This window comes from Bos indicus, unplaced genomic scaffold (assembly GCF_029378745.1).
Source record: "Bos indicus isolate NIAB-ARS_2022 breed Sahiwal x Tharparkar unplaced genomic scaffold, NIAB-ARS_B.indTharparkar_mat_pri_1.0 scaffold_57, whole genome shotgun sequence".
NCBI lineage: Eukaryota > Metazoa > Chordata > Mammalia > Artiodactyla > Bovidae > Bos > Bos indicus.
Genome location: NW_027223722.1, coordinates 96399 through 119605, shown reverse-complemented (window position 1 = coordinate 119605; position 23207 = coordinate 96399). Strand labels below are relative to the sequence as shown.

General features: G+C 42.5%; 1 protein-coding gene across 22 annotated transcripts in view; it reads right to left on the bottom strand.

Annotated features, from left to right (window-relative positions):
• Positions 1 to 23207, bottom strand: part of LOC139182007 (uncharacterized) — a 155733-nt gene that overhangs the window by 107512 nt on the left and 25014 nt on the right. Inside the window, exons 5-14 of one of the 22 annotated variants that reach the window (XR_011565610.1) lie at positions 22657 to 22727; positions 22228 to 22252; positions 20238 to 20308; positions 19642 to 19666; positions 17174 to 17241; positions 16686 to 16710; positions 13089 to 13136; positions 11098 to 11130; positions 10519 to 10595; positions 8850 to 8878 (exon numbers count right to left, since the gene is read on the bottom strand). Coding sequence is in view for 17 of the 22 variants with exons in the window: in XM_070785478.1 (XP_070641579.1) it covers positions 8737 to 8878; positions 10519 to 10628; positions 11098 to 11130; positions 13190 to 13279; positions 16686 to 16710; positions 17174 to 17241; positions 19559 to 19666; positions 20238 to 20308; positions 22228 to 22252; positions 22657 to 22727 (743 nt within the window). In the remaining 5 variants the exon portion in view is untranslated. The other 21 variants (XM_070785479.1, XM_070785482.1, XM_070785484.1 and 18 more) reach the window with 21 other exon arrangements.

Here is a 23207-nt window from a genome sequence, read left to right as displayed (position 1 = left end):
AGTCCGTTGTTCCATGTCCGGTTCTAAATATTGTTGTTCCTGCATACAAATTTCTCTGGAGGCAGGTAAGGTGGTCATCCCATGTCGTTTAAGAATTTTCCACAGTTTTTTGTGATCCACAAAGTCAAAGGGTTTGGCATAGTCAATAAAGCAGACGTAGATGTTTTTCTGGAACTCTCTTGCTTTTTCTATGATCCAGCAGATGTTGGCAATTTGCTCTCTAGTTCCTCTGCCTTTTCAAAATCCAGCTTGAGCATCTGGAAGTTCACAGTTCATGTTCTGTTGAAGCATGCTTGGAGAATTTTGAGTGTTACTTCACTAGCATGTGAAATGAGTGCAATTGTGTAGTAGTTTGAACATTTTTGGCATTGCCTTCCTTTGGGAATTGGAATGAAAACTGACCTTTTCCAGTCCTTTAGCCACTGCTGAGTTTCCAATGTTGCTGGCATGTTGAGTGCAGCACTTTCACAGCATCATCTTTTAGCATTTGAAATAGCTCAGCTGGAATCCCATTATCTCCACTAGCTTTGTTCGTAGTGATGCTTCCTAAGGCCCACTTGACTTCACAACTCCAAGATGTCTGGCTCTAGGTGAGTGATCACACCATTGTAGTTATCTGGGTCATGAAGATTTTTTTGTATAGTTCTTCTGTGTATTCTTGCCACCTCTTCTTAATATCTTCTGCTTCTGTTAGGTCCATACCATTTCTGTCCTTTATTTTGCCCATCTTTGCCTGAAATGATCCCTTGGTATTTCTAATGTTCTTGAAGAGTTCTCTCCCATTCTATTATCTCCTCTATTTCTTTGGATTGCTCACTGACGAATGCTTTATCTCTCCTTTCTATTCCTTGGAACATTGCATTCAGATGGGCATTGCTTTCCTTTTCTCCTTTGCCTTTTGTTTCTCTTCTTTTCTCAGCTATTTCTAAGGCCTCCTCAGAGGCCTTTCTGCATTTTGCAAAAATGACTTTTTTTTGCCTTTTTGCAATCATTTTGCCTTTTTGCATTTCTTTTTCATGGGGATGCCTTGATCACCGCCTCCTGTACAATGTCCCAAACCTCTATCCTCTATTCTTCAGGCACTCTCAGATCTGGTCCCTTGAATCTATTTTCATGTCCACTGTATACTTGTGAGGGATTTGATTTAGGTCATAACTGAATGGCCTAGTGGTTTTCACTCCCCTCTTCAATTTACGTCTGAATTTTGTGAAAAAGAGTTCATGAGCTGAGCCACATTTAGCTCCTTTTCTTGTTTTTGCTGACAGTATAGAGCTTCTCCATCTTTGGCTGCAAACACTAAAATCAATCTGATTTTGGTATTAACCATCTGGTGATGTCCATGTGTAGAGTCATCTCTTGTGTTGTTAGAAGAGGGTGTTTTCTATGACCAGTGCATTCTTTTTGCAAAACTCTGTTACCTTTGCCCTGCTTCATTTTGTACTCCATGGCTATGTTTGCCTGTTACTCTAGGTATCTCTTGACTTCCTACTTTTGCATTCCAATCTCCGATGATGAAAAGGACTGCTTTTTTTGGGTGTTAGTTCTAGAAGGTCTTGTAGATCTTCATAGAACTGTTCAATTTTCAGCTTCTTCAGCATTACTGGTTGGGGCATAGACTTGGATTACTGTGATATTGAGTGGCTTGCCTTTGAAAGGAACAGAGATCATTCTGTCATTTTTGAGATTGCACCCCAGTACTGCATTTTGAACTTTTGTTGACTATGCAGGCTACTCCATTTCTTCTGAGGGATTCTTGCCCACAATAGTAGATATAATGGTCATCGGAATTAGATTCGCTCATTCCCGTCCATTTTAGTTCACTGATTCCTAAAATGTCAATGTTCACCCTTTCCATCTCCTGTTTGACCACTTCCAATTTACCCTGAATCATGGGCCAAATATTCCAGGTTCCTTTGCAATGTTGTTCTTTGCAGTATCTGACTTTACTTCCATCACCAGTCACCGCTACAGCTGGGTGTTTTTTTCTCTTTGGCTGTTTCTCTTCATTCTTTCTGGAGTTATTGCTCCACTCATCTCCAGCAGCATATTGTGTACGTACTATCCTTGGAAGTTCATCTTTCAGTGCCATGTCTTTTTGCCTTTCCATATTGTTCACGGGGTTCTCAAGGCAAGAATACTGGTTTGCCATTCCTTTCTCCAGCGAACCACCTTTTGTTGAACTCTCCACTATGACCCATCCATCTTGGGTGGCTCTACATGGCTCATAGTTTCATTGAGTTAGACAAGGCTATGGTCTATGTGATCAATTTGGTTAGTTTTCTGCGATTGTGTTTTCATTCTGTCTGCCCTCTGAGGGATAAAGATAAGAGGTTTATGGAAGCTTCCCGATAGGAGAGATTGATTTTGGGGGAAACTGGGTCTTTTTCCTATGTGTGGGGTCATGTTTAATCAGTCTTTAATCTAATTTTCTCTTTATTTGGGTTTCTTTGTTCTTTCCGCGTTGTTTGGCCTGAGGCCAAACTATGGCAAGGGTAATGAAGATAATGGCGACTTCCTTCAAAAGGAGTTGTGCATGCACTGTTGTATTCAGTGCCCCGACCCTGCAGCAAGCCACTGTGGACCCATGCCTCCACCAGAGATTATTGGTCACTCACAGGCAAGTCTGGCACAGTCTCTTGTGGGGACGCTTTTCCTTTCTCCTGGCTCCTGGTGTGCAAAAGATTTTCTTTGTGCCCTGCAGGAGACTGCTTCCCCAGTCCAGTGGAAGTTCTGTAATCAAATTCCACTGGCCTCCAAAGTCAAATTCCCTGGGGTTCTCAGTACCTTTGCCAGACCCCCAGGTTGGAAAATCTGCTGTGGGTCCTAGAACTTTAACAGTTCTAGAAGACTTAGAATGTTAATGTATTTGTTAAAATTTAAGATCAACCCATAGAAAATTTAAATATAATAAAACACACAGCATGTGTATCTGGGAAAGAAGATGGTAATATTTATGTGTATATAATACTGTGTTTCCAGTATTGTGTTCAGCCCACCCAGCATTTCTGTGATGTCCTCAGCATATAAGTTGAACAGACCGGGTGACCACAGACAGCTGTGTGGTACTCCTTTCTCAGTCTTGAACCAATCAGTTTCACACACGGGGTTCTCACTGCTGTTTCTTGAACCACATTCAGGTTTCTCAGGAGACAGGTAAGATGGTTTGGTATTCCCATCTCTCTAAAAGCTTTACACAGTTTGTTATGATCCACACAGTCAAAGGCTTTAGTGTAGTTGATGAAAAAGAGAAATTCCCTTACTTTCTCTATAATTCAGTGAATGTTGGCAGTTTGATCTCTAGTTCCTCTTCCTTTTCTAAACCCAGCTTGGACATCTGGAAGTTCTTGGTTCACATAATGCTGAAGCCTAGCATGCAGGATTTTAAGCATGTCCTTACTAGCATGGGAGATGAGAGCATCTGTCTGATGGCTAGCACATTCTTTGGTACTATCCTTCTTGGCAATTATGATGAAGATTGACCTTTTCCAGCCCTGTGGCCACTTCTGGGTCTTCCAGATCTGCTGATATAAGGAATGCAAAACCTTGCTGGCATCATCCTTTAGGAGTTTGAATTGTTCTTCTGGAATTTCATTACATCCACTAGCTTTATTAACAGCACTGCTTCTTAAGGCCCACTTGACTTTGAACTCTAGAATGTCTGGCTCTAGGTCACTAACCACACCATCATAGGAATCTGGTTCATTGCCATCTTTTTTTGGACAGTTTTTCCATGTAATTTTTCCATCTTGATCTCTTCAGTGTCTACTAGGTCTCTGCCATTTTTATCCTTCATTGTACCCATCTTTGGATATAATGGTCCCTTGATGTTTCCAATTTTCCTGAAGAGATCTCTAGTCTTCCCCTTTTGTTGTTTTGCTTTATTATTAATAACTGTTCATTGAAGAAGGCCTTGTCTCTGCTAGCTATTCTTTGAAACTCTGCATTTAATTGGATTTACCTTTCCCTCTTTCGCTTGCTTTTCACTTCTCCATTCTTCTGATGTTTGTAAAGCCTCAGATAACCACTTTGCCCACTTGATTTTCTTTTTCCTTGAGATAGTTTTGTTTTCTGCTTCCTGTACAATATTATGGACCTCTGTCCATAGTTCTTCAGGCACACAGTTAAGTAGATGTAATCCCTTGAATCTATTTGTTACCTCTGTTGTGAATTCCTATAGGATTTGATTTAAGTCATGCCTGACTGACCTAGTATTTTCCCCAGTTTTCTTTAGTTTAAGCCTGAATTTTTCTATGAACAGCTGATCATCTGCGCCACAGTTAGCTCCAGCCCTTGTTTGTGCTCACTGTATAATTTCTCCATCTTCGGCTACAAAGAATGTAATCAGTTTGATTTTGGTATTGATCATTTGGTGATATCAATGTGTAAAGTCATCTCTTGTGTTGTTCAAAAAGGGTATTTGCTATGTCTAGTGCATTCTCTTGACAGAATTCAAGAGCCTCTTGATGAAGGTGACAGAGAGGAGTGGACGAGCCAGCTTAAGACTAAGTATTTAAGAAACTAAGATCATCGCATCTGGGCCCATTACTGCACAGCAAATAGAAGGGGAAAAGTTGGAAGTAGTGATAGATTTCCTCTTCCTGTGCTCCAAAATCACTGCAGATGGTGACTGCAGCCATGACATCATAAGATGATTGCTTCTTGGCAGGAAAGCAACGGCAAACCTAGATTCTGTGTTGAATAGCAGACATTACTCTGCTGACAAAGTCTGTATAGTCCAGGCTATGGTCTTCCCAGTGGTCATGTACAGTTGTGAGAGCTGGACCTTAAGGAAGGCAGAACACCAACGAATTGATGCCTTTGAATGGTGGTGCTGGAAGACACCTGAAAGTCCCTTGAACAGCAAGGAGATCAAACCAGTCAATTTTATGGCAGATCAACCCTGAGTATTCACTAGAAGAATGGAAGCTCCGGTGATTTGGTCATCTAATGCAAACATGACTTGTTGGAAAAGTCCCTGATGCTGAGAAAGATTGTGGGTAGAAGGAGAATAGGGCATCAAGGGATGAGATGCCTGCACAGCGTCACGGATGCAATGAACATGAACTTGGGCAAACTCTGAGAGATGGTGATGGACAGGGAGGCCTGTTGTGCTGCAGCCCATGGGGTTGCAAAGAGTTGGACACAACTGGAAACAAATTCTATGCTAGTGTGTATATATATATATATATATATATATATATATATATATATATATGTTTGTTTAAACATACATACATTTTCAGACATATTTGCTGCTGCTGCTAAATCTATTTACATATATATGCTACAGGTCATTCAAATACTGAAGCATTTGAATCTGCCAGTCAGAATGTTTGTGATTTTGGAATTGTCATTGGGTATTTTATTCTAAATATAAAGAACAAGCTCTTTTTTCCTATATTTAAGCCTTAAGAGACTATTTGAAAAATAGCTCAAGCTAATTAGCGATGACCCAAAAGTAGAGGAAAAGATAACTCTTAGACTATGTTGGTCACTGCAGTACCTCTGAAGGGTCCAGAGGCATCCATACAAAATATTTAATACTGGAATTGTTTTGTTTTTGAGTGCAGCACTTTCACAGCATCATCTTCCAGGATTTGAAATAGCTGAACTGGAATTCCATCACCTCCACTAGCTTTGTGTGTAGTGATGCTTTCTAAGGCCCACTTGACTTCACATTCCAGGATGTCTGGCTCTAGGTGAGTCATCACCCCATCGTGATTATCTGGGTCGTGAAGCTCTTTTTTGTATAATTCTTCAGTGTATTCTTGCCACCTCTTCTTAACACCTTCTGCTTCTGTTAGGTCCATACCATTTCTGTCCTTTATTGAGCCCATCTTTGCATGAATTGTTTCCTTGGTATCTCTAACTTTCTTGAAGCGATCTCTAGTCTTTTGCATTCTGTTGTTTTCCTCTATTTCTTTGCACTGATCGCTGAGGAAGCCTTTCTTATCTCTTCTTGCTATTCTTTGGAACTCTGCATTAAGAAGAGGTAGCAAGAATACACAGAAGAACTGTACAAAAAAGATCTTCACGACCAAGATAATCACGACGGTGTGATCACTCACCTAGAGTCAGACATCCTGGAATGTGAAGTCAAGTGGACCTTAAAAGCATCACTGCACACAAAGCTAGTGGAGGTGATGGAATTCCAGTTGAGCTATTTCAAATCCTGAAAGATGATGCTGTGAAAGTGCTGTCCTCAATACGCCAGCAAATTTGGAAAACTCAGCAGTGGCCACAGGACTGGTAAAGGTCAGTTTTCATTCCAATCTCAAAGAAAGGTAATGCCAAAGAATGCTCAAACTACGACACAATTGCACTCATCTCACACGCTACTAAAGTAATGCTCAAAATTCTCCAAGCCAGGCTTCAGCAATATGTTAACCGTGAACTTCCAGATGTTCAAGCTGGTTTTAGAAAAGGCAGAGGAACCAGAGATCAAATTGCCAACATCTGCTGGATCATGGAAAAAGCAAGAAAGTTCCAGAAAAATATATATTTCTGCATTATTGACTATGCCAAAACCTTTTACTGGGTGGATCACAATAAACTGGAAAATCCTGAAAGCGATGGGAATCCCAGAGCACCTGACCTGCCTCTTGAGAAACCTATATGCAGGTCAGGAAGCCACAGTTAGAACTGGACATGGAACAACAGACTGGTTCCAAATAGGAAAAGGAGTACGTCAATGCTGTATGTTGTCACCCTGCTTATTTAACTTATATGCAGAGTACATCATGAGAAACGCTGGGCTGGAAGAAGCACAAGCTGGACTCAAGATTGCCGGGAGAAATATCAAAAACCTCAGATATGTAGATGACACCACCCTGATGGCAGAAAGTGAAGAGGAACTAAAAAGCCTCTTGAGGAAAGTCAAAGAGGAGAGTAAAAAAGTTGGCTTAAAGGTCCACATTCAGAAAACTAAGATCATGGCATCTGGTCCCATCACTTCATGTGAAATAGATGGGGAAACAGTTGAAACAGGTCAGACTTTATTTGGGTTCAAAATCACTGTAGATGGTGACTGTAGCCATAAATTTAAGACACTTACTCCTTGGAAGAAAAATTATGACCAAAATAGACAGCATATTAAAAAGCAGAGATGTTACTTTGCCAACAAAAGTGTGTCTAGTCAAAGCTATGGTTTTTCCAGTAGTTATGTATGCATGCGAGAGTCAGATCATAAAGAATGCTGAGCACCCTTGAGTGATGCTTTTGAACTGTGGTGTTGGAGAAGACTCTTGGGGGTCCCTTGGACTGAATGGAGATCGAACCAGTCCATCCTAAAGGAAATCAGCCCTGAATATTCATTGGAAGAAGTGATGCTGAAGCTGAAACTCCAATACTTTGGCCACCTGATGGGAAGAACTGACTCACTGAAAAGACCCTGATGCTGGGCAAGAGTGAAGGCAGGAGGAAAAGGGGATGACAGAGAATGAGTTGGTTGGATGGCATCACCCACTCAATGGACATGAGTTTGAGTAAACTCCGGGAGTGGTGATGGACAGGGAGGCCTGGTGTGCTGCAGTCCATGGGGTCCCAAAGAACTGGACATGACTGAGTGACTGAACTGAAGTGAACTGAACTGAATTGTCAGTCTAAATAATTCATTTATTTAGAAAATACCCACTTTAGATATTAGGGCCAATTTTTCGGTAATATCTTAAGGTATATACTCTAATTATGGAGTTTTCCCAAAAATTAAAAAAACATAAATACCATATGATTGAGAAATTCCATTTATGGGTGTTTTTTCAAAGTGTGTATCAAGAGATAAATGAATAAGCTGTGGTATGCATGGATTATTACTCAGCCAAAAAGAAGAATGAAATCTTGTCATTTGTGAGAAAATGGATGGACCTAGAGGGTTTTATGCTAAGGAAAATAAGTCAGACAGAGTGACAAATACAGTATGATGTCACTTGAATGTGGAAACTGAAAATCAAAACCAGTGAACCAAAATAACCAAACAGTAATGTAGTCATCGAAACAGAGAACAAAGATGTTTTTTCCAGAGAGGAGAGGGATATGGTGATGAGAGAGCTGCATGACAGAGATTAATACTTACAAAAATACCTTATAAAATAAATGAGTTTGGGAGACAAAATGTACACCATGAGAATATAGTCAATGAGAATAATCCTTTGGGCAGCTGGAATAAAAGAGCAGGAGAAATATAAGGAATGACAACTAAAATTTAAAGAGCCTTTTTGGAGAGAAATCCTCTGTGTTAGAAGAAAAGAGAGAAACATGCTCAAGCTACAAATGGAGATCAATGATGGATCATGAACTTTTTACCCTGAAAGCAGACTGAGTTCTGAAAAATCCTGACATGCAAGTCTTGAAAGATCTAGGGTAATATTGACCTCCTATGACCACTGGAATGAGCAGATGTGAGAAAACAGAATTCTTAAAGACAATGACAGAAGGATAGATGTTAGAACTAATTTGCAGTTCCTTAAACAACAAAGACTGAGTTGCGTGAAGGGGGAAATAATCCTGGTGGTGGACACTAAGGTGACTGGCTTATGACAATTTCTTAAGTTCTACCTCTGTTGAGGGGGTTACTTTATACATATGTGTTCTTACAAAAAGTTATTTTGAAATAGATAAAAACATTTAATGAAAAAACTTACTTATAAATATGGAACATATAGATATATACAGAACATAAAGATAAAACTGTAGATAAAACTAATACTACATCAACGCAGCAAAACAACTGAAGCTGTACTAAATGAGGACTCTCAGGAGAGAGGCAATGAGGCCTCCCCTGATCTGGTCCAGATGAGGCTCCTGGTGCTGTGGGGGCTCCACCACCTCTGGGGTCCAGGATGGGGTCCAGGTCCAGGTCTTCAGGGATTCAGAGCAGAGCCTGAAACACCAACACAGGTGATGGAGTCCTGGGAGGTGCAGAGTCAGACAGAGGAGGGCTCCCTAGGGAGGGTGTGCAGGACCCAGAAGATGTCCCAGGATCTAGACTTGGCTTTGGGGCTCAGATCTGCAGGGCACTGGGTCTGTTTGCTGCTCTTTGCTGAGGGTGTTGTCTGTTAGTAAGGAGTGTCTAGAAATGTCCCACAGGAGCAAGTACACCTGGGTGAGGTTTGGCTGGCAAACCTCAACTGATGGGTCCCCTGGACAGTGAGACTCAGGCAGAGGAACAGGGGACTTGGGAATCAGGATTGAAAGCTTGGGTCCCCCCTTCCCTCTAGGCCCTGGGAGGAGCAGGAGGTCAGATGACACAGAGGGTAGGAGAACCTGCCCACCCATCCTACACTCAGTACAACTGCTCCTAAGACCTAAGCATTGGAAATGGACAGACACCTGGAGTCTGTTTTCCTGAATAATCATTTCTAACCCCCAACCAAACTCTCCTGAAGTTTATGAGTTTAAACTGTTTTTATATTATAAAAAAGTACATTTTATCTGTTTAGCATATTGCAACATTAAAATTTGAGAAGACATTTCTTTCAAACTATAATTAAACAAGATATGTTATTAACGACAGACTTGGAAACAAAATAAAAGGAACATGAGTAACTTGAATCCTGCCACTCATCCCAAGTGGGCTGCTCAGTCGCTTGAGTCATGTCTGAGTCTGCGCAACCCTGTGGATGATAGCCCACCAGGTTCCTCAGTCACTGGGATTGTTCAGGCAAGAACACTGGAGTGGGTTGCCATTTACTTCTCCAGTGAATCTCCAGGGATCAAACCCTTTTCTTGTGTCTCCTGCATTGGCAGGAGGGTTCTTTACCACTAGCACCACTATCCCAAGTGCACAAAGGACTAAATTGCTTTCTGGTGTGTCTTCAGTTGGACACATACACAGAAGAATCTACAGAACCTCCAAATTCAGGTTGAGATATGCTGCCCTGAGGTGACCTAGGACCCCAGGGTTCCAGATCCTGAGAGACCCCAGACTCAGGCACCCCTCAGGCTGGCTGGGACCCTCAGGACCAGGGAGCACCCACAGGGATGCAGAGCTGCCAGGTAACGCCCTGCCTGCATGAACTATGGGCACCTGTGTCTCCTTCACTCTGTTCCCAGAGCCCAGAACTGGGGAGGGCAGGGCCGCCCCAACCTGTCTCTGCAGCTACTGCTGGACTAGGGATGCCCCCTGCTGCCTTTAGGGGGCTTGGGAGGCCAGTGCTGGATTCTTCAGAGGGAGATGAGGAAACCCCCCAGGGGGGGATCTTTAAAGAGAACACTCTGGAACAGCACCTCCTGGACTCCTGCATACGGTGGCCCCACAGTGCCCCCCCCCCCAGACTCCCTGCATATGTAAGAGCTGCCAGAGGAGCTAGTCCAGCAACCTCGGAGGCATCTGTGGACAGCACTCTCTGCCTGGGGAGACGTGCTCAGGGCATTCTCCACTCGTCTGCACAGATTGTTACCACCCTCTTGTCTCTACGTTTGTGGTGACACTCAGCAGCAGACCCCATGGTTTCTGCTGGTGATTCTGAAGCACCAACAATCGAGTGTCATGATGGAGATGTGGGCCCTCGTCTGCCTCACCTTTCACCCCAGGTCCCATGTTCACTCTTGCTCTTCCAGTCTTCCTCATCATCACCACTGACTTCTGTAGAACGAATCTTAAAAAAGATGACCAGAGATCTTTTTGGTATCTGGAAGGAAGAGATCAGTCAAGCAGGTCCAATCCCTCCCAGGGTAGGAAAGTAACCATATGGGGTAGCGCAGGGCAGTGCAGACTTTATGGGGGCCCTTCAGCTGTGTGGGTGCAGACCTGCTGACTCCAGTCTCAACTCCTGCTCAGGCCACTCATGGTGACAAAGCCAGGTTCAAGGGTACAGACGTGAGGTCAGGAGTAGGGAAACGCTAAGAAAATGCGGGAATAGGGCTGAAGATAGATTCGTAGATTTTTTATAAGCTCCCAGGTCCCCAAGGGCCTACAAGAGACCAGGTCCTGCAGAAGGATAATCAGAAAAAGAGGGAAAGAGGAGAAAGGGAAGGGTTGCAAAGAAGAGTCTATTGATCAGGATAAGAGAGAACATTTCTAAAAGATATGAAAGAAGAAATAAATGAACTCTATAGTCTTGCTCTCCTCCAAATCCTCAATATGTGGCATGAAGTTACCTGGTGTCTGAGGGCAGCACTCAACTGGAGTGGCTGTGGGAAAGCAAAGGGGAGATTTAGAGTCAGGATGTGACCAGGGGACCCTGTGCTTGTCACAACCTGGCCTTGGGACCCCTGGTGCCCTTTTCTCCAGGGACCTCCCAGGGCCTCAGTGTTTTACTTCTGCAATGAAAAAGTGGGTCTTTGACATCCAACATCCTGTTGCCACCCTCAGCTTGTCTACGAGTGACGAGGAATGACACCATTTCCACGTGTTCCTCCTCCAGGTAGTCACTGTCTCCATGCATCTCTGCCCACGACCTTGCTTGCCTTCTTCTACCACTTTTTTCCCTCTACTTCCTTCATCATTTCTCTCCTCTAGTCACTGTTCTTTTCCTTCCTCCTTGAGCCTCTACCAACCCTAGAGTTCTCCAACATGGAAATATTAGAAGGATGATGGGTGTATGGCCACTGTCTCTAATCAGTCCATTATTTAATTAAACAATCCATCACTCCCAGGAAGGGCCTGGCATGGAAATGATAATCTTCTGAGCCCTAGGGGAGGGAAGGAGGAAAGTTCACATAACAGAGACTATCCCGTTGCCTGACGTGACCTCAGTGGCCTGGGAGATACTTAATGCTCTCAGCAACACCTTAAGTTTCCCAGACCCTAAGAGAGGATAGAGGCAAACACTTTCATGTTCATTTAGCCAGAAATGGAAAAAAGAAATCCAAAAATATATATGGAACCCCTAAGGACTCCAAATAGACACGATAATCTGGAGAACTAATTTCAAAGTTCCTCACCTCCTGATTTCAAAATACATTACAAACATATAGGGATCAAAGCTGTATGATAGTGACATAGAAACACATGCATAGCCCTAAAGACAAGAATAAAGAGCTCCAAGTAAACTCATGGATATAGGGTCAAATGAAATTCACCAAGTTTCTAAGACAAGAAAAGAGTGAAAGCGTAGTCTCTTCAACAATCAGTAGGATGAAAAGATAACCTACAGAAAAATCACAAATAACATATCAGAAAGGGAGATCATACTCAAAGTATATAAGAAAATACCACAACTCAAATGTAAAACAATTTAAAAAAATGAATGGTAAATCAACGAGTTGAGGAGTGTGCAAAGATCATGATCAAAACCACCAACAGCTTCTGTCTGGAGGGAGTATTGGGTTCTAAGATGAGCAATCACCCTGAGTCCTGCTGCTCTGAGTCTCTGACCTAGGTCTGGTCAGTCTCAGAAGACCAGGTCAGTAGGGCTCCGAGAACATGTGTAAAGAAAGCCAGTGGCCCCTTCACAGTTTCTAGAATCTGCAGCCATGCTGGTCTCTAGGGGCACATGGGCTGCTCTCACGTGGAAGCACCTTCAGCACAGCATCCTTGGGGAGGTGTGGTTCTGAGATAAACTCCAGCAGACTCAGCCCAGGCAGGGACGCAAGAGCACGTGTGCTCTGACTCATTCAACTCTGAGAGCACCCTTTACATGAGGAATAAACAGTGAGGACAAACATCAGGGCAAGCCACACGTCCTGAAAATGTACAGGGAGAGAGTTCATGTCTCACCCACCACCTGACACTCACTGCGAGAACTTGGTCTCCAGTGTCAAGTGACTATGAGACTTTTGTGCCACTAGGATATGGCCATCATAGGAGAATTTAAACATGAAGCCAAAGTCCTTCGTGTATACTACACTGCAGGTAATAACCAGAAGCCAAGCTTTCATATTTGGCAGGTGAAAGGACAAGGAACAAGTCTTGTGAGAAATGATATTTCTAAATCGAAAAGCAAGAAGAAATGACTATAAGCACAACAGAATAAACTACATGGACACATAGCTCTATTATATTATTAAAATATGAAAAGAACAAACTACAACTCTAGACATATTTCCTTCTTCTTCCTCAGTTTATATTCATCTCTGAAGAAGCAGGTGTAACTCAAATGATCCAGGAACCCTCTCCCTCTAAATCCCACCTGAGAGTTGTTCCCTACCTGCATAGTCTTCCGCATCACTGATGCTAAGACTTTCCAGAAAACAGTCTGTAGAAAGATAACCATGAGCAATAATACAGTTATTACACAAGTTGACCTACCCATTTCTCCTCCTCCACTTGGCTCACACAGCATCTCCCCGGTCTTCCTTCTAGGCTCAGATCTCCCCTGTGCTTTGTGGAGTCAGAGCCCTTCAACAAGACGGTGATCACAGTTGAACATATTCACATGAGAAAGAGGCTGAGAAAATTACCTTTTAACCTAACACTTCTACAGGCCCAATACAGCTCTTACATTCCAGCTTACAAAGCTGAAATGCCAATGCTTATGGACACTTTTGAAATATGGCTAGTGTGAGCAAGCTATGTGTGCTTTTCGTGATTGTTTCAATATAACAAGTTAAGTATTGTTGAAATATGTTAATTATTGATAGGCAGCTCTAGCTAATGGCTACTACACTGGAAAGTTCAGCTCTAAGGGCTCCACAGACAAGGAAAAGGCAACTAATTGCCTGTTCTGGTTTTTGTTTATTCCAGATGATATGATGGCCTGATAAGATCATATGTAGGTATATCTGGGGCTCTTGAACCCAGTCCAGGCACTGGGAGAGTGCTTGTGAACATCCCAATAGTGCTGGAGTGGGTAGCTGTTCCCTTCTCCAGGGCATCTTCCCAGCCCAGGAATTGAACTCAGGTCTCCTACATTTCAGGCGGATTCTTTACCAGCTGAGCCACGAGTGAAGCTCGAGAATACTGGAGTGGGTAGACTATCCCTTCTCTAGCAGATCGCCCTGACTCAGGAATCGAACCAGGATCTCCTGCATTGCAGGCAGATTCTTCAACAATTGAGCTACCAGTGAAGCCCTAGTAAGGTGAACACTCAGATTCAAAGAAAATTCTCAGGAGAGAGCTCATTTGTGGGCATGGCCCAGCACTCGTGTACTACAAGTAACCAGAAAGTAGGTATAGAGGAAGGGAGGAATATTCACTCTCTTCCTGAGCCCATCTTTCCCATCCCTGATTCTAGAGGACCCAAGCAAGGCAGTGGAAAGGGCTTATTAGGAAGTGAAAGTTTTGTGCACTGAAAACCATAGAATACTGTTGAAAAAAAGAAGAGACAAGTAATCGGAATACCGTACCATATTCATACACTGGAATATTTAGTGTAGTTGACCTTCCTATACTCCTAAAAGTGATGTACATATATATTGAAACCACTTACAAAATCCCATGTCATTTTAATAAAATGGAAAAAAAAAAATCTCCCAAACTAAAACTTATGGAACCCAGAAGAAACCCAAAGAGCAAAAACAGTCTTGAGAGCAAAGAACAACAATGGGGCCTTCAGGCTTCCTGAATTCAAAACAGGCAAGAATGCCACAGCAGTCAAAACTGTGTTCTACCTGCAGCTAAATAGGCAGAGAGACCAATGAATCGTAAGGAGGGAATCTTGAATACACTGACCCCTGTGGCCAAATGATATTTGCTAAGGTTCTAAAATTATCAAGTGAAGAAAGGATTGTTTCCTCAAAAATCAATAGACAGGCAACCTATAGAATCAAAGAAGTTATCTGCAAACTTTGTATCTGAATAAAGGGCCAATATCCAGAATATAAAAGCAACTGCTAAAATACAACTTCACAATAAAAGCAGGCAAATAACTGACTTTAAAACATGTTCAAAAGCTTTCATAGACATTTCTTCATAGAAGACATAGAAGTGATCAATATACATAGGAAATATGCTTAGCATCACTAAGTAGCAAATGAGGTACTTAGTGGAAATGGAAACCAAGTCAAAAGGAGATATCACCTTTCAGGAGGTGTATTATATGAAGAAAACAACAGATGTTGGCAAGGATGTAGAGAAGTGGAACTTCCATGCCTGTTGGTAGGAATGATAAATGGCATACCCATTATGGAACACTCTGGAGGTCCCTCAAAAAATTATTAAGAAGATTATCATAAGATCCAGCAATCATTTATTTGAGTTTATGTCCAAAGGAGATAAAACTAGAATGTTCCAGGAGATGTCTATAATCTCATATCCATTGTTGCATCGTACACAACAATCAAGATAGAAAAACTGCTCAGTGTCCAAGGGCAGATAAATCAAGAAAGAAAATGTGGTGCATACATACACTGGAATGTGATTGAGTCTTTAAAAATGAAGACAATCCTGTCATTTGAAGCAAAGTGGGAGGCTATTGGTAAGGGTGAAATAAGCTAGTTGCAGGAGGACAAATATTGAACAATTCCATTTACCTGCCGTATCGAAAGGAAAGTTCAGGGAAGCAGAGAATAAAAGGGTGGATCCAAGACCTGGGAAGAGATTGACACAGGGAGTGTCTATCAATGGTTACAGGATTTTAGTGGCAGGATGGAAAAGTTCTAGAGATGTGCTAAACAACATGGTGCATTGAGTTAACAGGACAGACTGGACACTTCAAAGGGTAAGAGGCAAAGCTGGAATGAACTTCCTCCATTTATGCCTGGAGCCTCCTCCTTTCTCAGATTCCTCTGAAACTGGGTGTTGCTTTTGGGTACCAGGTGTTCCCTGCAGAAAGAAGGAGCCTCCCCAGTACTGGGGGCCTTGGATGAGGGGGAGAGATTCATTCTCAGGCTCCAATAGAAAGAGTTTGAATGAGGGAAGTGGCAGAGTGGTGAATCATGAGCAATCAAAATCCTACAAGACCTACTAAGTGATGAGATTTACTATTAAATGAAGGTGTGGTTGACCCAGTAAAGGGGATTCTGAAACACAGTTTTGCTCATTAAGAATCTTATAGGACTTCCATGGTGGCTCAGTGGTTAAGAATCTACCTGACAATGCAGGAGACAGGAGTTCAACCCCTGGTCTGAAAGATTCCACATGCTGTGGAGCAACTAAACCATGTACCACAACTATTGAGCCCATGTGCCAAACTATGGAAGCCCAAGAGCCCTGGAAGCCATGCTCTGCAACAAACAAGCCACTAGAATGAGAGGCCTACACACCACAACTAGAGAGTTGCCCTTGCTCTCCCTAAGTAGAAAGAAGCCTGGGCAGCAACGAAGGCCAAGAACAGCCAATAAAAATTTTAATAAAAATTACAAAGAATCCTGTAAATATCTTCCTCGGTAATGATGGGATTTGTCTTTCTGGGTAAAGGATGTTCACTTGGTATAAAATCAATGGATACAGTGAATGTATATACTGTGTTTTCTTTTTATACACATAAACATTCATGGTACATTGTGATGGGAAATATTTTGGGGCTGACACCACTAACAGTGATGTTCAGGGTGACAGACATTGAGGAAAACACAACCCAAAAATTCAAACACACAAAGAATCACACTATTCATTATACATAAAAACACACCCAGTCCCATGACACAAACCTACACTATTAACCATAATACAGCTTCTTCCTGGAACTACAGTAATCATCCACATAGGTCTCTTGTAAATTACTTTCTATTGCCAGGGCCCCTATACTCATTCCCAGCAGGAATTTGGAATCAGTTTGGCCTCTACACTAAAACCAGCGAGAAAGCCCCAACTTTCTCATCTACAAAGTTTTTTCTCCCAAAGGGAATGATTCTGGAAAACATACCAGTTTCACATCCTGAAAGGGCCACCTGAAAGTACAGAAGAGAAGATGCAATGAGGATAAGATCACATAGATGCACAGTCTTTGGTTCATTTGGGGACAGTAGAAAACCTGATGAGGAGCAGTGGTGGAGCCCAGGGAACCCAGCAAGGTCAGCCCACACATACTCAGGATGAAAGGCAAGACCTGTGCCTGGAGGATGGAATTCCAAGTCCATTTAGGCTGGAAATTGCAGAATTCTTTTCCTAGAAGAAATGTTGCTGCAGGAGAGATAAATCTGTATTCTACAGAGTGTAATGGATGCTAACAATTTTAGTGTCTTGTGGACTGAGGAATCATGAGTTGGTAATAAGACTCTCGTCTACATTATCCCAACCAAGGGAATTGTCTCTATCTGAAACAAAAATCCTCAGACTCACAACTTAATTCTACTGAAAGAGAAATGGAACAATATTTCTATCTCAGACCAGAAAAAAACAAAAACAGCTTGCCTTGGAGAAATACTCAATGTCTTCTGTGTTGTCACATGGTGGGTTGACTGGCAGGTCCTCAGTGAAGTCTAGAGGGACACAGAGTAGCTTTTAGAACACTGGTGAGGCTGTTCAGGAATCATTCAGGGGGTTTTCTCTTTGTGTGGACATGGGGTGGTGTGTACGGACGTGGGAGGTTAATAAGCATGAAGTGAACTTGTGTTCCTCTATCTTCTTTGGAGGAGGAAGGAAAGTAAAGGAGAGGAAGAAGGAAATGAAAATAGAACTTTGCCTTTCTAGCAAGAGGAACCTAATCAACATGAAATATTCAATCTAAAAAAAGGAAAGCTCTAAAATGTGTGTATTGTTCAATGCAAGAGACCCATGACTCCTCCTGCTTATTGTGAGCTCCTGCTAAATTACCACCGTCCCTTGATTTTTCCTAGATCACTCTTCTCCAGGATCTACAGTTGCCGATATTCTAATCATCATGTTTTTTATGAGATTTGTACTTGATTAAAAGTGATCTCTGTTAGAGAACTAAATTCAATATTGGGCAAAGTATGCTATTCTCTTAATTCACAAATCGATTTTCCTAAATGAAATCAAATATACAATATTTGGCAATACTGAATTCCTGCCATTTAATAAGAGCCACTATGAATGATATCATATTTTTCTATCCATATTTGTTTTTTATAGTGTGCATGTCCACTGAGTCAGTTCCTGTCCACCTTCACAAGGGCAATATGTACAGTGGGAAAGTTGATTATAGAAAGCACAGTTCCTCCACCAGGTCTTCCTGGGGAGCTAGATGAACACAGAGTTGCAGTCAGGACATGGGTGAGGATGCTTATCAATCACTCAGTGTTTCTTTCTTCTTTTTTTTTTTTTTTTTCCTTATATTTGACAGGGACATAGGGTCGAGTGTATGCATGAGGGAGGTTAGTAGCTATGGACCGAGCTGCTGTTGAATCATCCTTTTTGCTGGATGAAGGAGAGCAAAGGAGAGGAGAAGGAAGGAAATTAAACAGAGTTTTTGCATTTTGACTAGGGATAACCTAAATAATGGGGGGGAAAAGTAACACTAAAATGCATGGCAACTTTCAATGACAGAGACTCATGACCCTCCTGCCTGTTTAGAGCATCTGTTAAATGGTCCCTGTCTTCTGGACTTTTTCTCAGATCATCGCCTCCCCAGGATCCACATTTGTAGCTACTCAATTTATTATGCTTTCTGTCAGATTTTGTTCTTGATTAAAAGCAAACTCCATTAGAGGACTGAATTCAATCCTACATTTCCAAATAGCTACTATTAATCATGTGATATTTTTTCCCAGTCTTCATTTTCTGAACAATGTTTGTATGTCCACTGAATCAGTGGCTGTTCACACTCACAGAAGTAATACACTTAATGGGACAGTTCATTACAGAGAGGAAACATAGGCTGAACACTGACTTTGTCTAACCCAGCTGTTCAGGAGATTACAACAAAAGTAATGGTCATTAGACTAACTACCAAGTTCCACTGTGAGATCTATTTGACACTTTCCATTGACTGGGTGCTACAGGGTCTAATTAATGTAAGGTTTATGGTAATGTCACCCAGTACAATGAAATGTTTCCCTGATAGAATCTGCTCTTGTTCTTGTTTAAGCAATGACACTAGCATCAACACATACGACCAACATTGTCTACACAAGGCCACACAACTCTCAAGATCTGAGAGCTGACCAGGAAGATACGACCACATGGTGCCTTTTACCCTGATGACTGTGCCAAAGTTGGCTGTTGATCCACCTTTGGTTGCTGTGGGTTTCATCACAACTGAGCCCACCTTAAAATGAATCTAGAACTCTGGAGCTGCTAGTACCTCTAGGCGTGGACACAGATACAGGGACCCACTTGCTCCATGACTGAGGACCATGGCTGAGCAATAAGTGCAGGTCAGGGGTCCAGAGCAGACACACTGGGACCACCCATAGGTTCCCAGTTTGGCTTGTCCACTTAGGAGGTCAAGAGCTTGGGCTGTTTTTCTCAGCACCATCTCTATTTGAGGAAAATAATTATTAACCAAACTTGAGGAATGGCTGAGTTGAGGAAAGAGTCAGGTAATATATAGACAATGTCCAGTGGTGATGAGAAGTGTTGAGACAGTTCACAGTTGACTTGCGCTGTGTAAGAGGGAAACATAGCCTGAGGAAACACACACACATAGAGCTTCAGAATCACAACACATGGGCCCACACATGGGCCCCCAAACCTGATTCACAGAAACCCACAGTATCTAAACGATGTAGCTGTTTCCAAGTACCATAGAACACAGACATCGTTCTTTCCTGGGAGATCAGTCTCTTCTCTGCACCCCAAGCCCACACTCCCTGTAGGAATCCAGCATCAGGGTACCTCTCCAACCAGAGCCAGCAACAGAGCCCCACCTTGATCAACTGGGTTGTTTCTCAGAAGAGGGATGATCCCTGAATATTTACCGTGTTCATAGGCTGCTCCATATGCCTGTGATTAGAGAGAAGAAAACACTGTGAAGGTGTCAGCATCATGTTTTCTCTGCAGTAAGTCTCTTGTTTTCTGACTCTGGTCCTCAGATAACTAACTCTTTAAGTCAATGCACCAACCCCCCGCAAAAAAAGAACAGAGAGGATCCCTGTTGAAAAGCCTGTAGTATTCTTTTTTTCTTTTAATCTGTTCTTTTATTTTTATTTATTTATTTACTTTTACTTTACAATATTTTTTTGGTTTTGCCCAAGCTTGGGGCTGGTGCACTGGGATGACCCAGAAGCCTGGAGTATTTCACATAAGATGTCTCAGTTTAATTTGAACAGCAATTACAAATTTATTTTTGGAATGAGGAACGTACCTAGACTAGTAACTGATGCTGTCTTTTTTTAGTGTCCTTTTGAATCAAGTCTGTGTTGATAATAGAATCATCCTCAGTATTTCCCCAGCCAAAGACTTGCATACATCAGTGGTAATGAATGTTGTCAGATTACTATAACTATATTCAACTGAATAAAAAATAAAGAAATGAAGCAATAATCTTATCCCAGATAAAGCCAGGTGAGCTTACCTTCAGGGTCCTCTGAGGCTGCTTCTTAGCCCAGGCCTCAGGCGGTTTCACCACCAGGTCCTCCTGGAGAGCTAGAGGGACACAGAAGAGACATCAGGACACAGGTGAGGCTGCTCACTAATCACTCAGCGTTTCATTTTTTTGTTTGATAGGAACATGGGGTGGAGTGTATGCATGAGGGCGGTTAGTAGCTGTGGACTGAGATGTGGTTGAATTATCCTCTTTGCTGGATGAAGGAGAGAATTCTGCATTTAACTAGTGATATCCTAACCGATGGGGGGAAAAAACACTAAAGTACATGCTAGCTTTCAATGACAGAGACCCATGACACTCCCGCCTATTTAGAGCTTCTGGTAAATCACCCCTGTCTTCTGAATTTCTTCCTAGATCACAGCCTCCCCAGGATCCACAGTTGCAGCTACTGTACTTACCAAGTGTTCTATGAGACTATGTTTTTTATTAAAAGCAAGCTGTTAGGACTGAATTCAATCCTATGTTTCCAAATATCTATTGTCAATCATGTGATATTTTTTCCAATCTTCATTTTCCAAAGAATGCTTGCACATCAACTCAGTTAGTGGCTGTCCACACTCACAGAAGTCATACATTTACTGGGACATTTCATTATGGTGGGGAAGCATGCGGTGAACACTGACTCTCTCTGACCCAGCTCTGCAGGAGAATTACAACAAGAGTCACGGTGAGTAGGCTAACTATCAAGTTCCACTGTGAGATCTATTTGAAACCTTTCCTTGAGTGTGTTCTACAGGGTTTAGTTACTGTAAGGCTTATGGTAATGTCACCCAGTGCAATGAAATTTCACCCTGATGATAATCCGATTTTTTCCATCTTTAACCAATGACACTCACTAAAAGATATGACCTACAGTGTTTACACAAGGCCATGCAACTCTCAGAATCTGTGAGCTGACCAGGAGGATGTGAGTCCTGAGGTACCTTTCACACTAATGACTGTGCTAATTAAGTTGTCTACTAATCCACCTTTGCTTGCACTGGGTTCTGTGATCAGTGAGCCCACCTTATAATGATTGGCATGGTCTGGACTTCTAGAAGCTAGTACCTCCAGGCATAAACATAGATGCAGGGACCTCCTTGTTCCATGACTAGGATTTCAAGGCTGAGTGGTAAGTGCAGGTCAGGGGTCCAGAGTAGTCACTCTGGGACCACCCCTAGGTTCTCTGTTTGGCTTGTCCACTTAGGAGGTCAAGGGCTGGGGCCATTTTTCTCAGCACCATCTCCATCTGAGGAAAATGAATATTAAGCAAACTTAAGGAATGGCTGAGCTGACGAAAGAATCAGGTAGTGTATCATCAATGTGCAGTGGTGATGTGAAGTGTTTAGGAAGCTTATAGTCAACTGCTGTGTAAGAGGGAAACATCTGAGGAAACACACAGACACACAGAAACACACAGAGCCTCAGAATCACACCACATGGGCCCACACCTGGTCCCCCAAACCTGATTCACATAAACCTGCTGCTGCTGCTGCTAAGTCGCTTCAGTCGTGTCTGACTCTGTGCGACCCCATAGACGGCAGCCTACCAGGCTCCCCTGTCCCTTGGATTCTCCAGGCAAGAACACTGGAGTGGGTTGCCATTTCCTTCTCCAATGCATGAAAGTGAAAAGTGAAAGTGAAGTCACTCAGTCGTGTCCAACTCCTAGCGACCCAATGGACTGCAGCCTACCAGGCTCCTCCATCCATGGGATTTTCCAGGCAAGAGTACTGGAGTGGGGTGCCATTGCCTTCTCCTCACACAAACCTACAGCATCTCAATGATGTAGCTGTTTCCAGAGACCATAGAACACAGACATTGTTCTTTCCTGGGAGATCAGTCTCTTCTCTGCACGCCAAGCCTGCACTCCCTGTAGGAATCCAGCATCAGGGCGCCTCTCCAACCAGAGCAAGCAAGATAGCCCCATCTTCATTAATTAGACTGTTTCTCAGCAGAGAGATGATCCCTGAATATTTACCGTGTTCATAGGCTGCTCTGGATTCCTGTAATTAGAGAGAAGAAAACACTGTGAGGGTGTCAGCTTCTCTTCAGTAAGTCTTTGTAATCTGAATTTGGTCCTCAGATAACTAAAACTCTTTGGTCAATGCTCCCCCGTCTCCCAAAAAACAGAGAGGACTCCTGTTGAAAAGGCTGGGCTCTTTCACTTAAGATATTTCAGTTTCCAGGAGGAAAAAATTCTATTGATGAAAGTCCTACAGTAGTAATTGACGGTATTTTTTAGTGTCCTTTTGAATCAGGTCTGTGTTGATAACAGATTTAACCTCAATATTTCACCAGCAAGGAATTGCATACATAAGTGTTAAAATGCATTGTCAGATTACTATAACTGAATGAAACAGAAAGAAGTGAAACAGCATCTATGTGAGACACAGACAGTTGAGCTTACCTCCAGGGGTCGGAGAGGCGGTTCCTCAGCCCCGGCCTGGGGCAGTTCCAACACCAGGTCCTCCTGGGGAGCTGGAGGGAAACAGAAGGCCATCAGGACAGAGGAGAGGCTGCTTACAAAAATCTCAGGGTTTTTGTTTGTTTGTTTGATGGGACATGGGGTGGAATGAGTACATGACAGGTTAGTAACTATGGACTCAGCTGCTCTTGAAATCTCCTCTTTGCTGGATGAAGTACAAGAAAGGGGACAAGCAGGAAGGCAATGAAAGAGAGTGCCTGCATTTAACTGGTGATAACCAAACCAATGGGGAAAAGTGAAACAATACAGTGCATGCCAGTTTTCAAAGACAGAGACCCATGACCCTCCTGCTTGTTTAGAGCTTCTGGTAAATCACACCTATCTTCTGGATTTCTTCCTGGATCACTGCATCCTCAGGATGTGCTGTTTCAGCCATTGTACTTACCAAGTCTGTGAGACTTTATTCTCGATTAAAAGTAAACTCTTGTTAGAGGACTAAATTCAATACTACCTTTCCAAATAGCTATTATCAA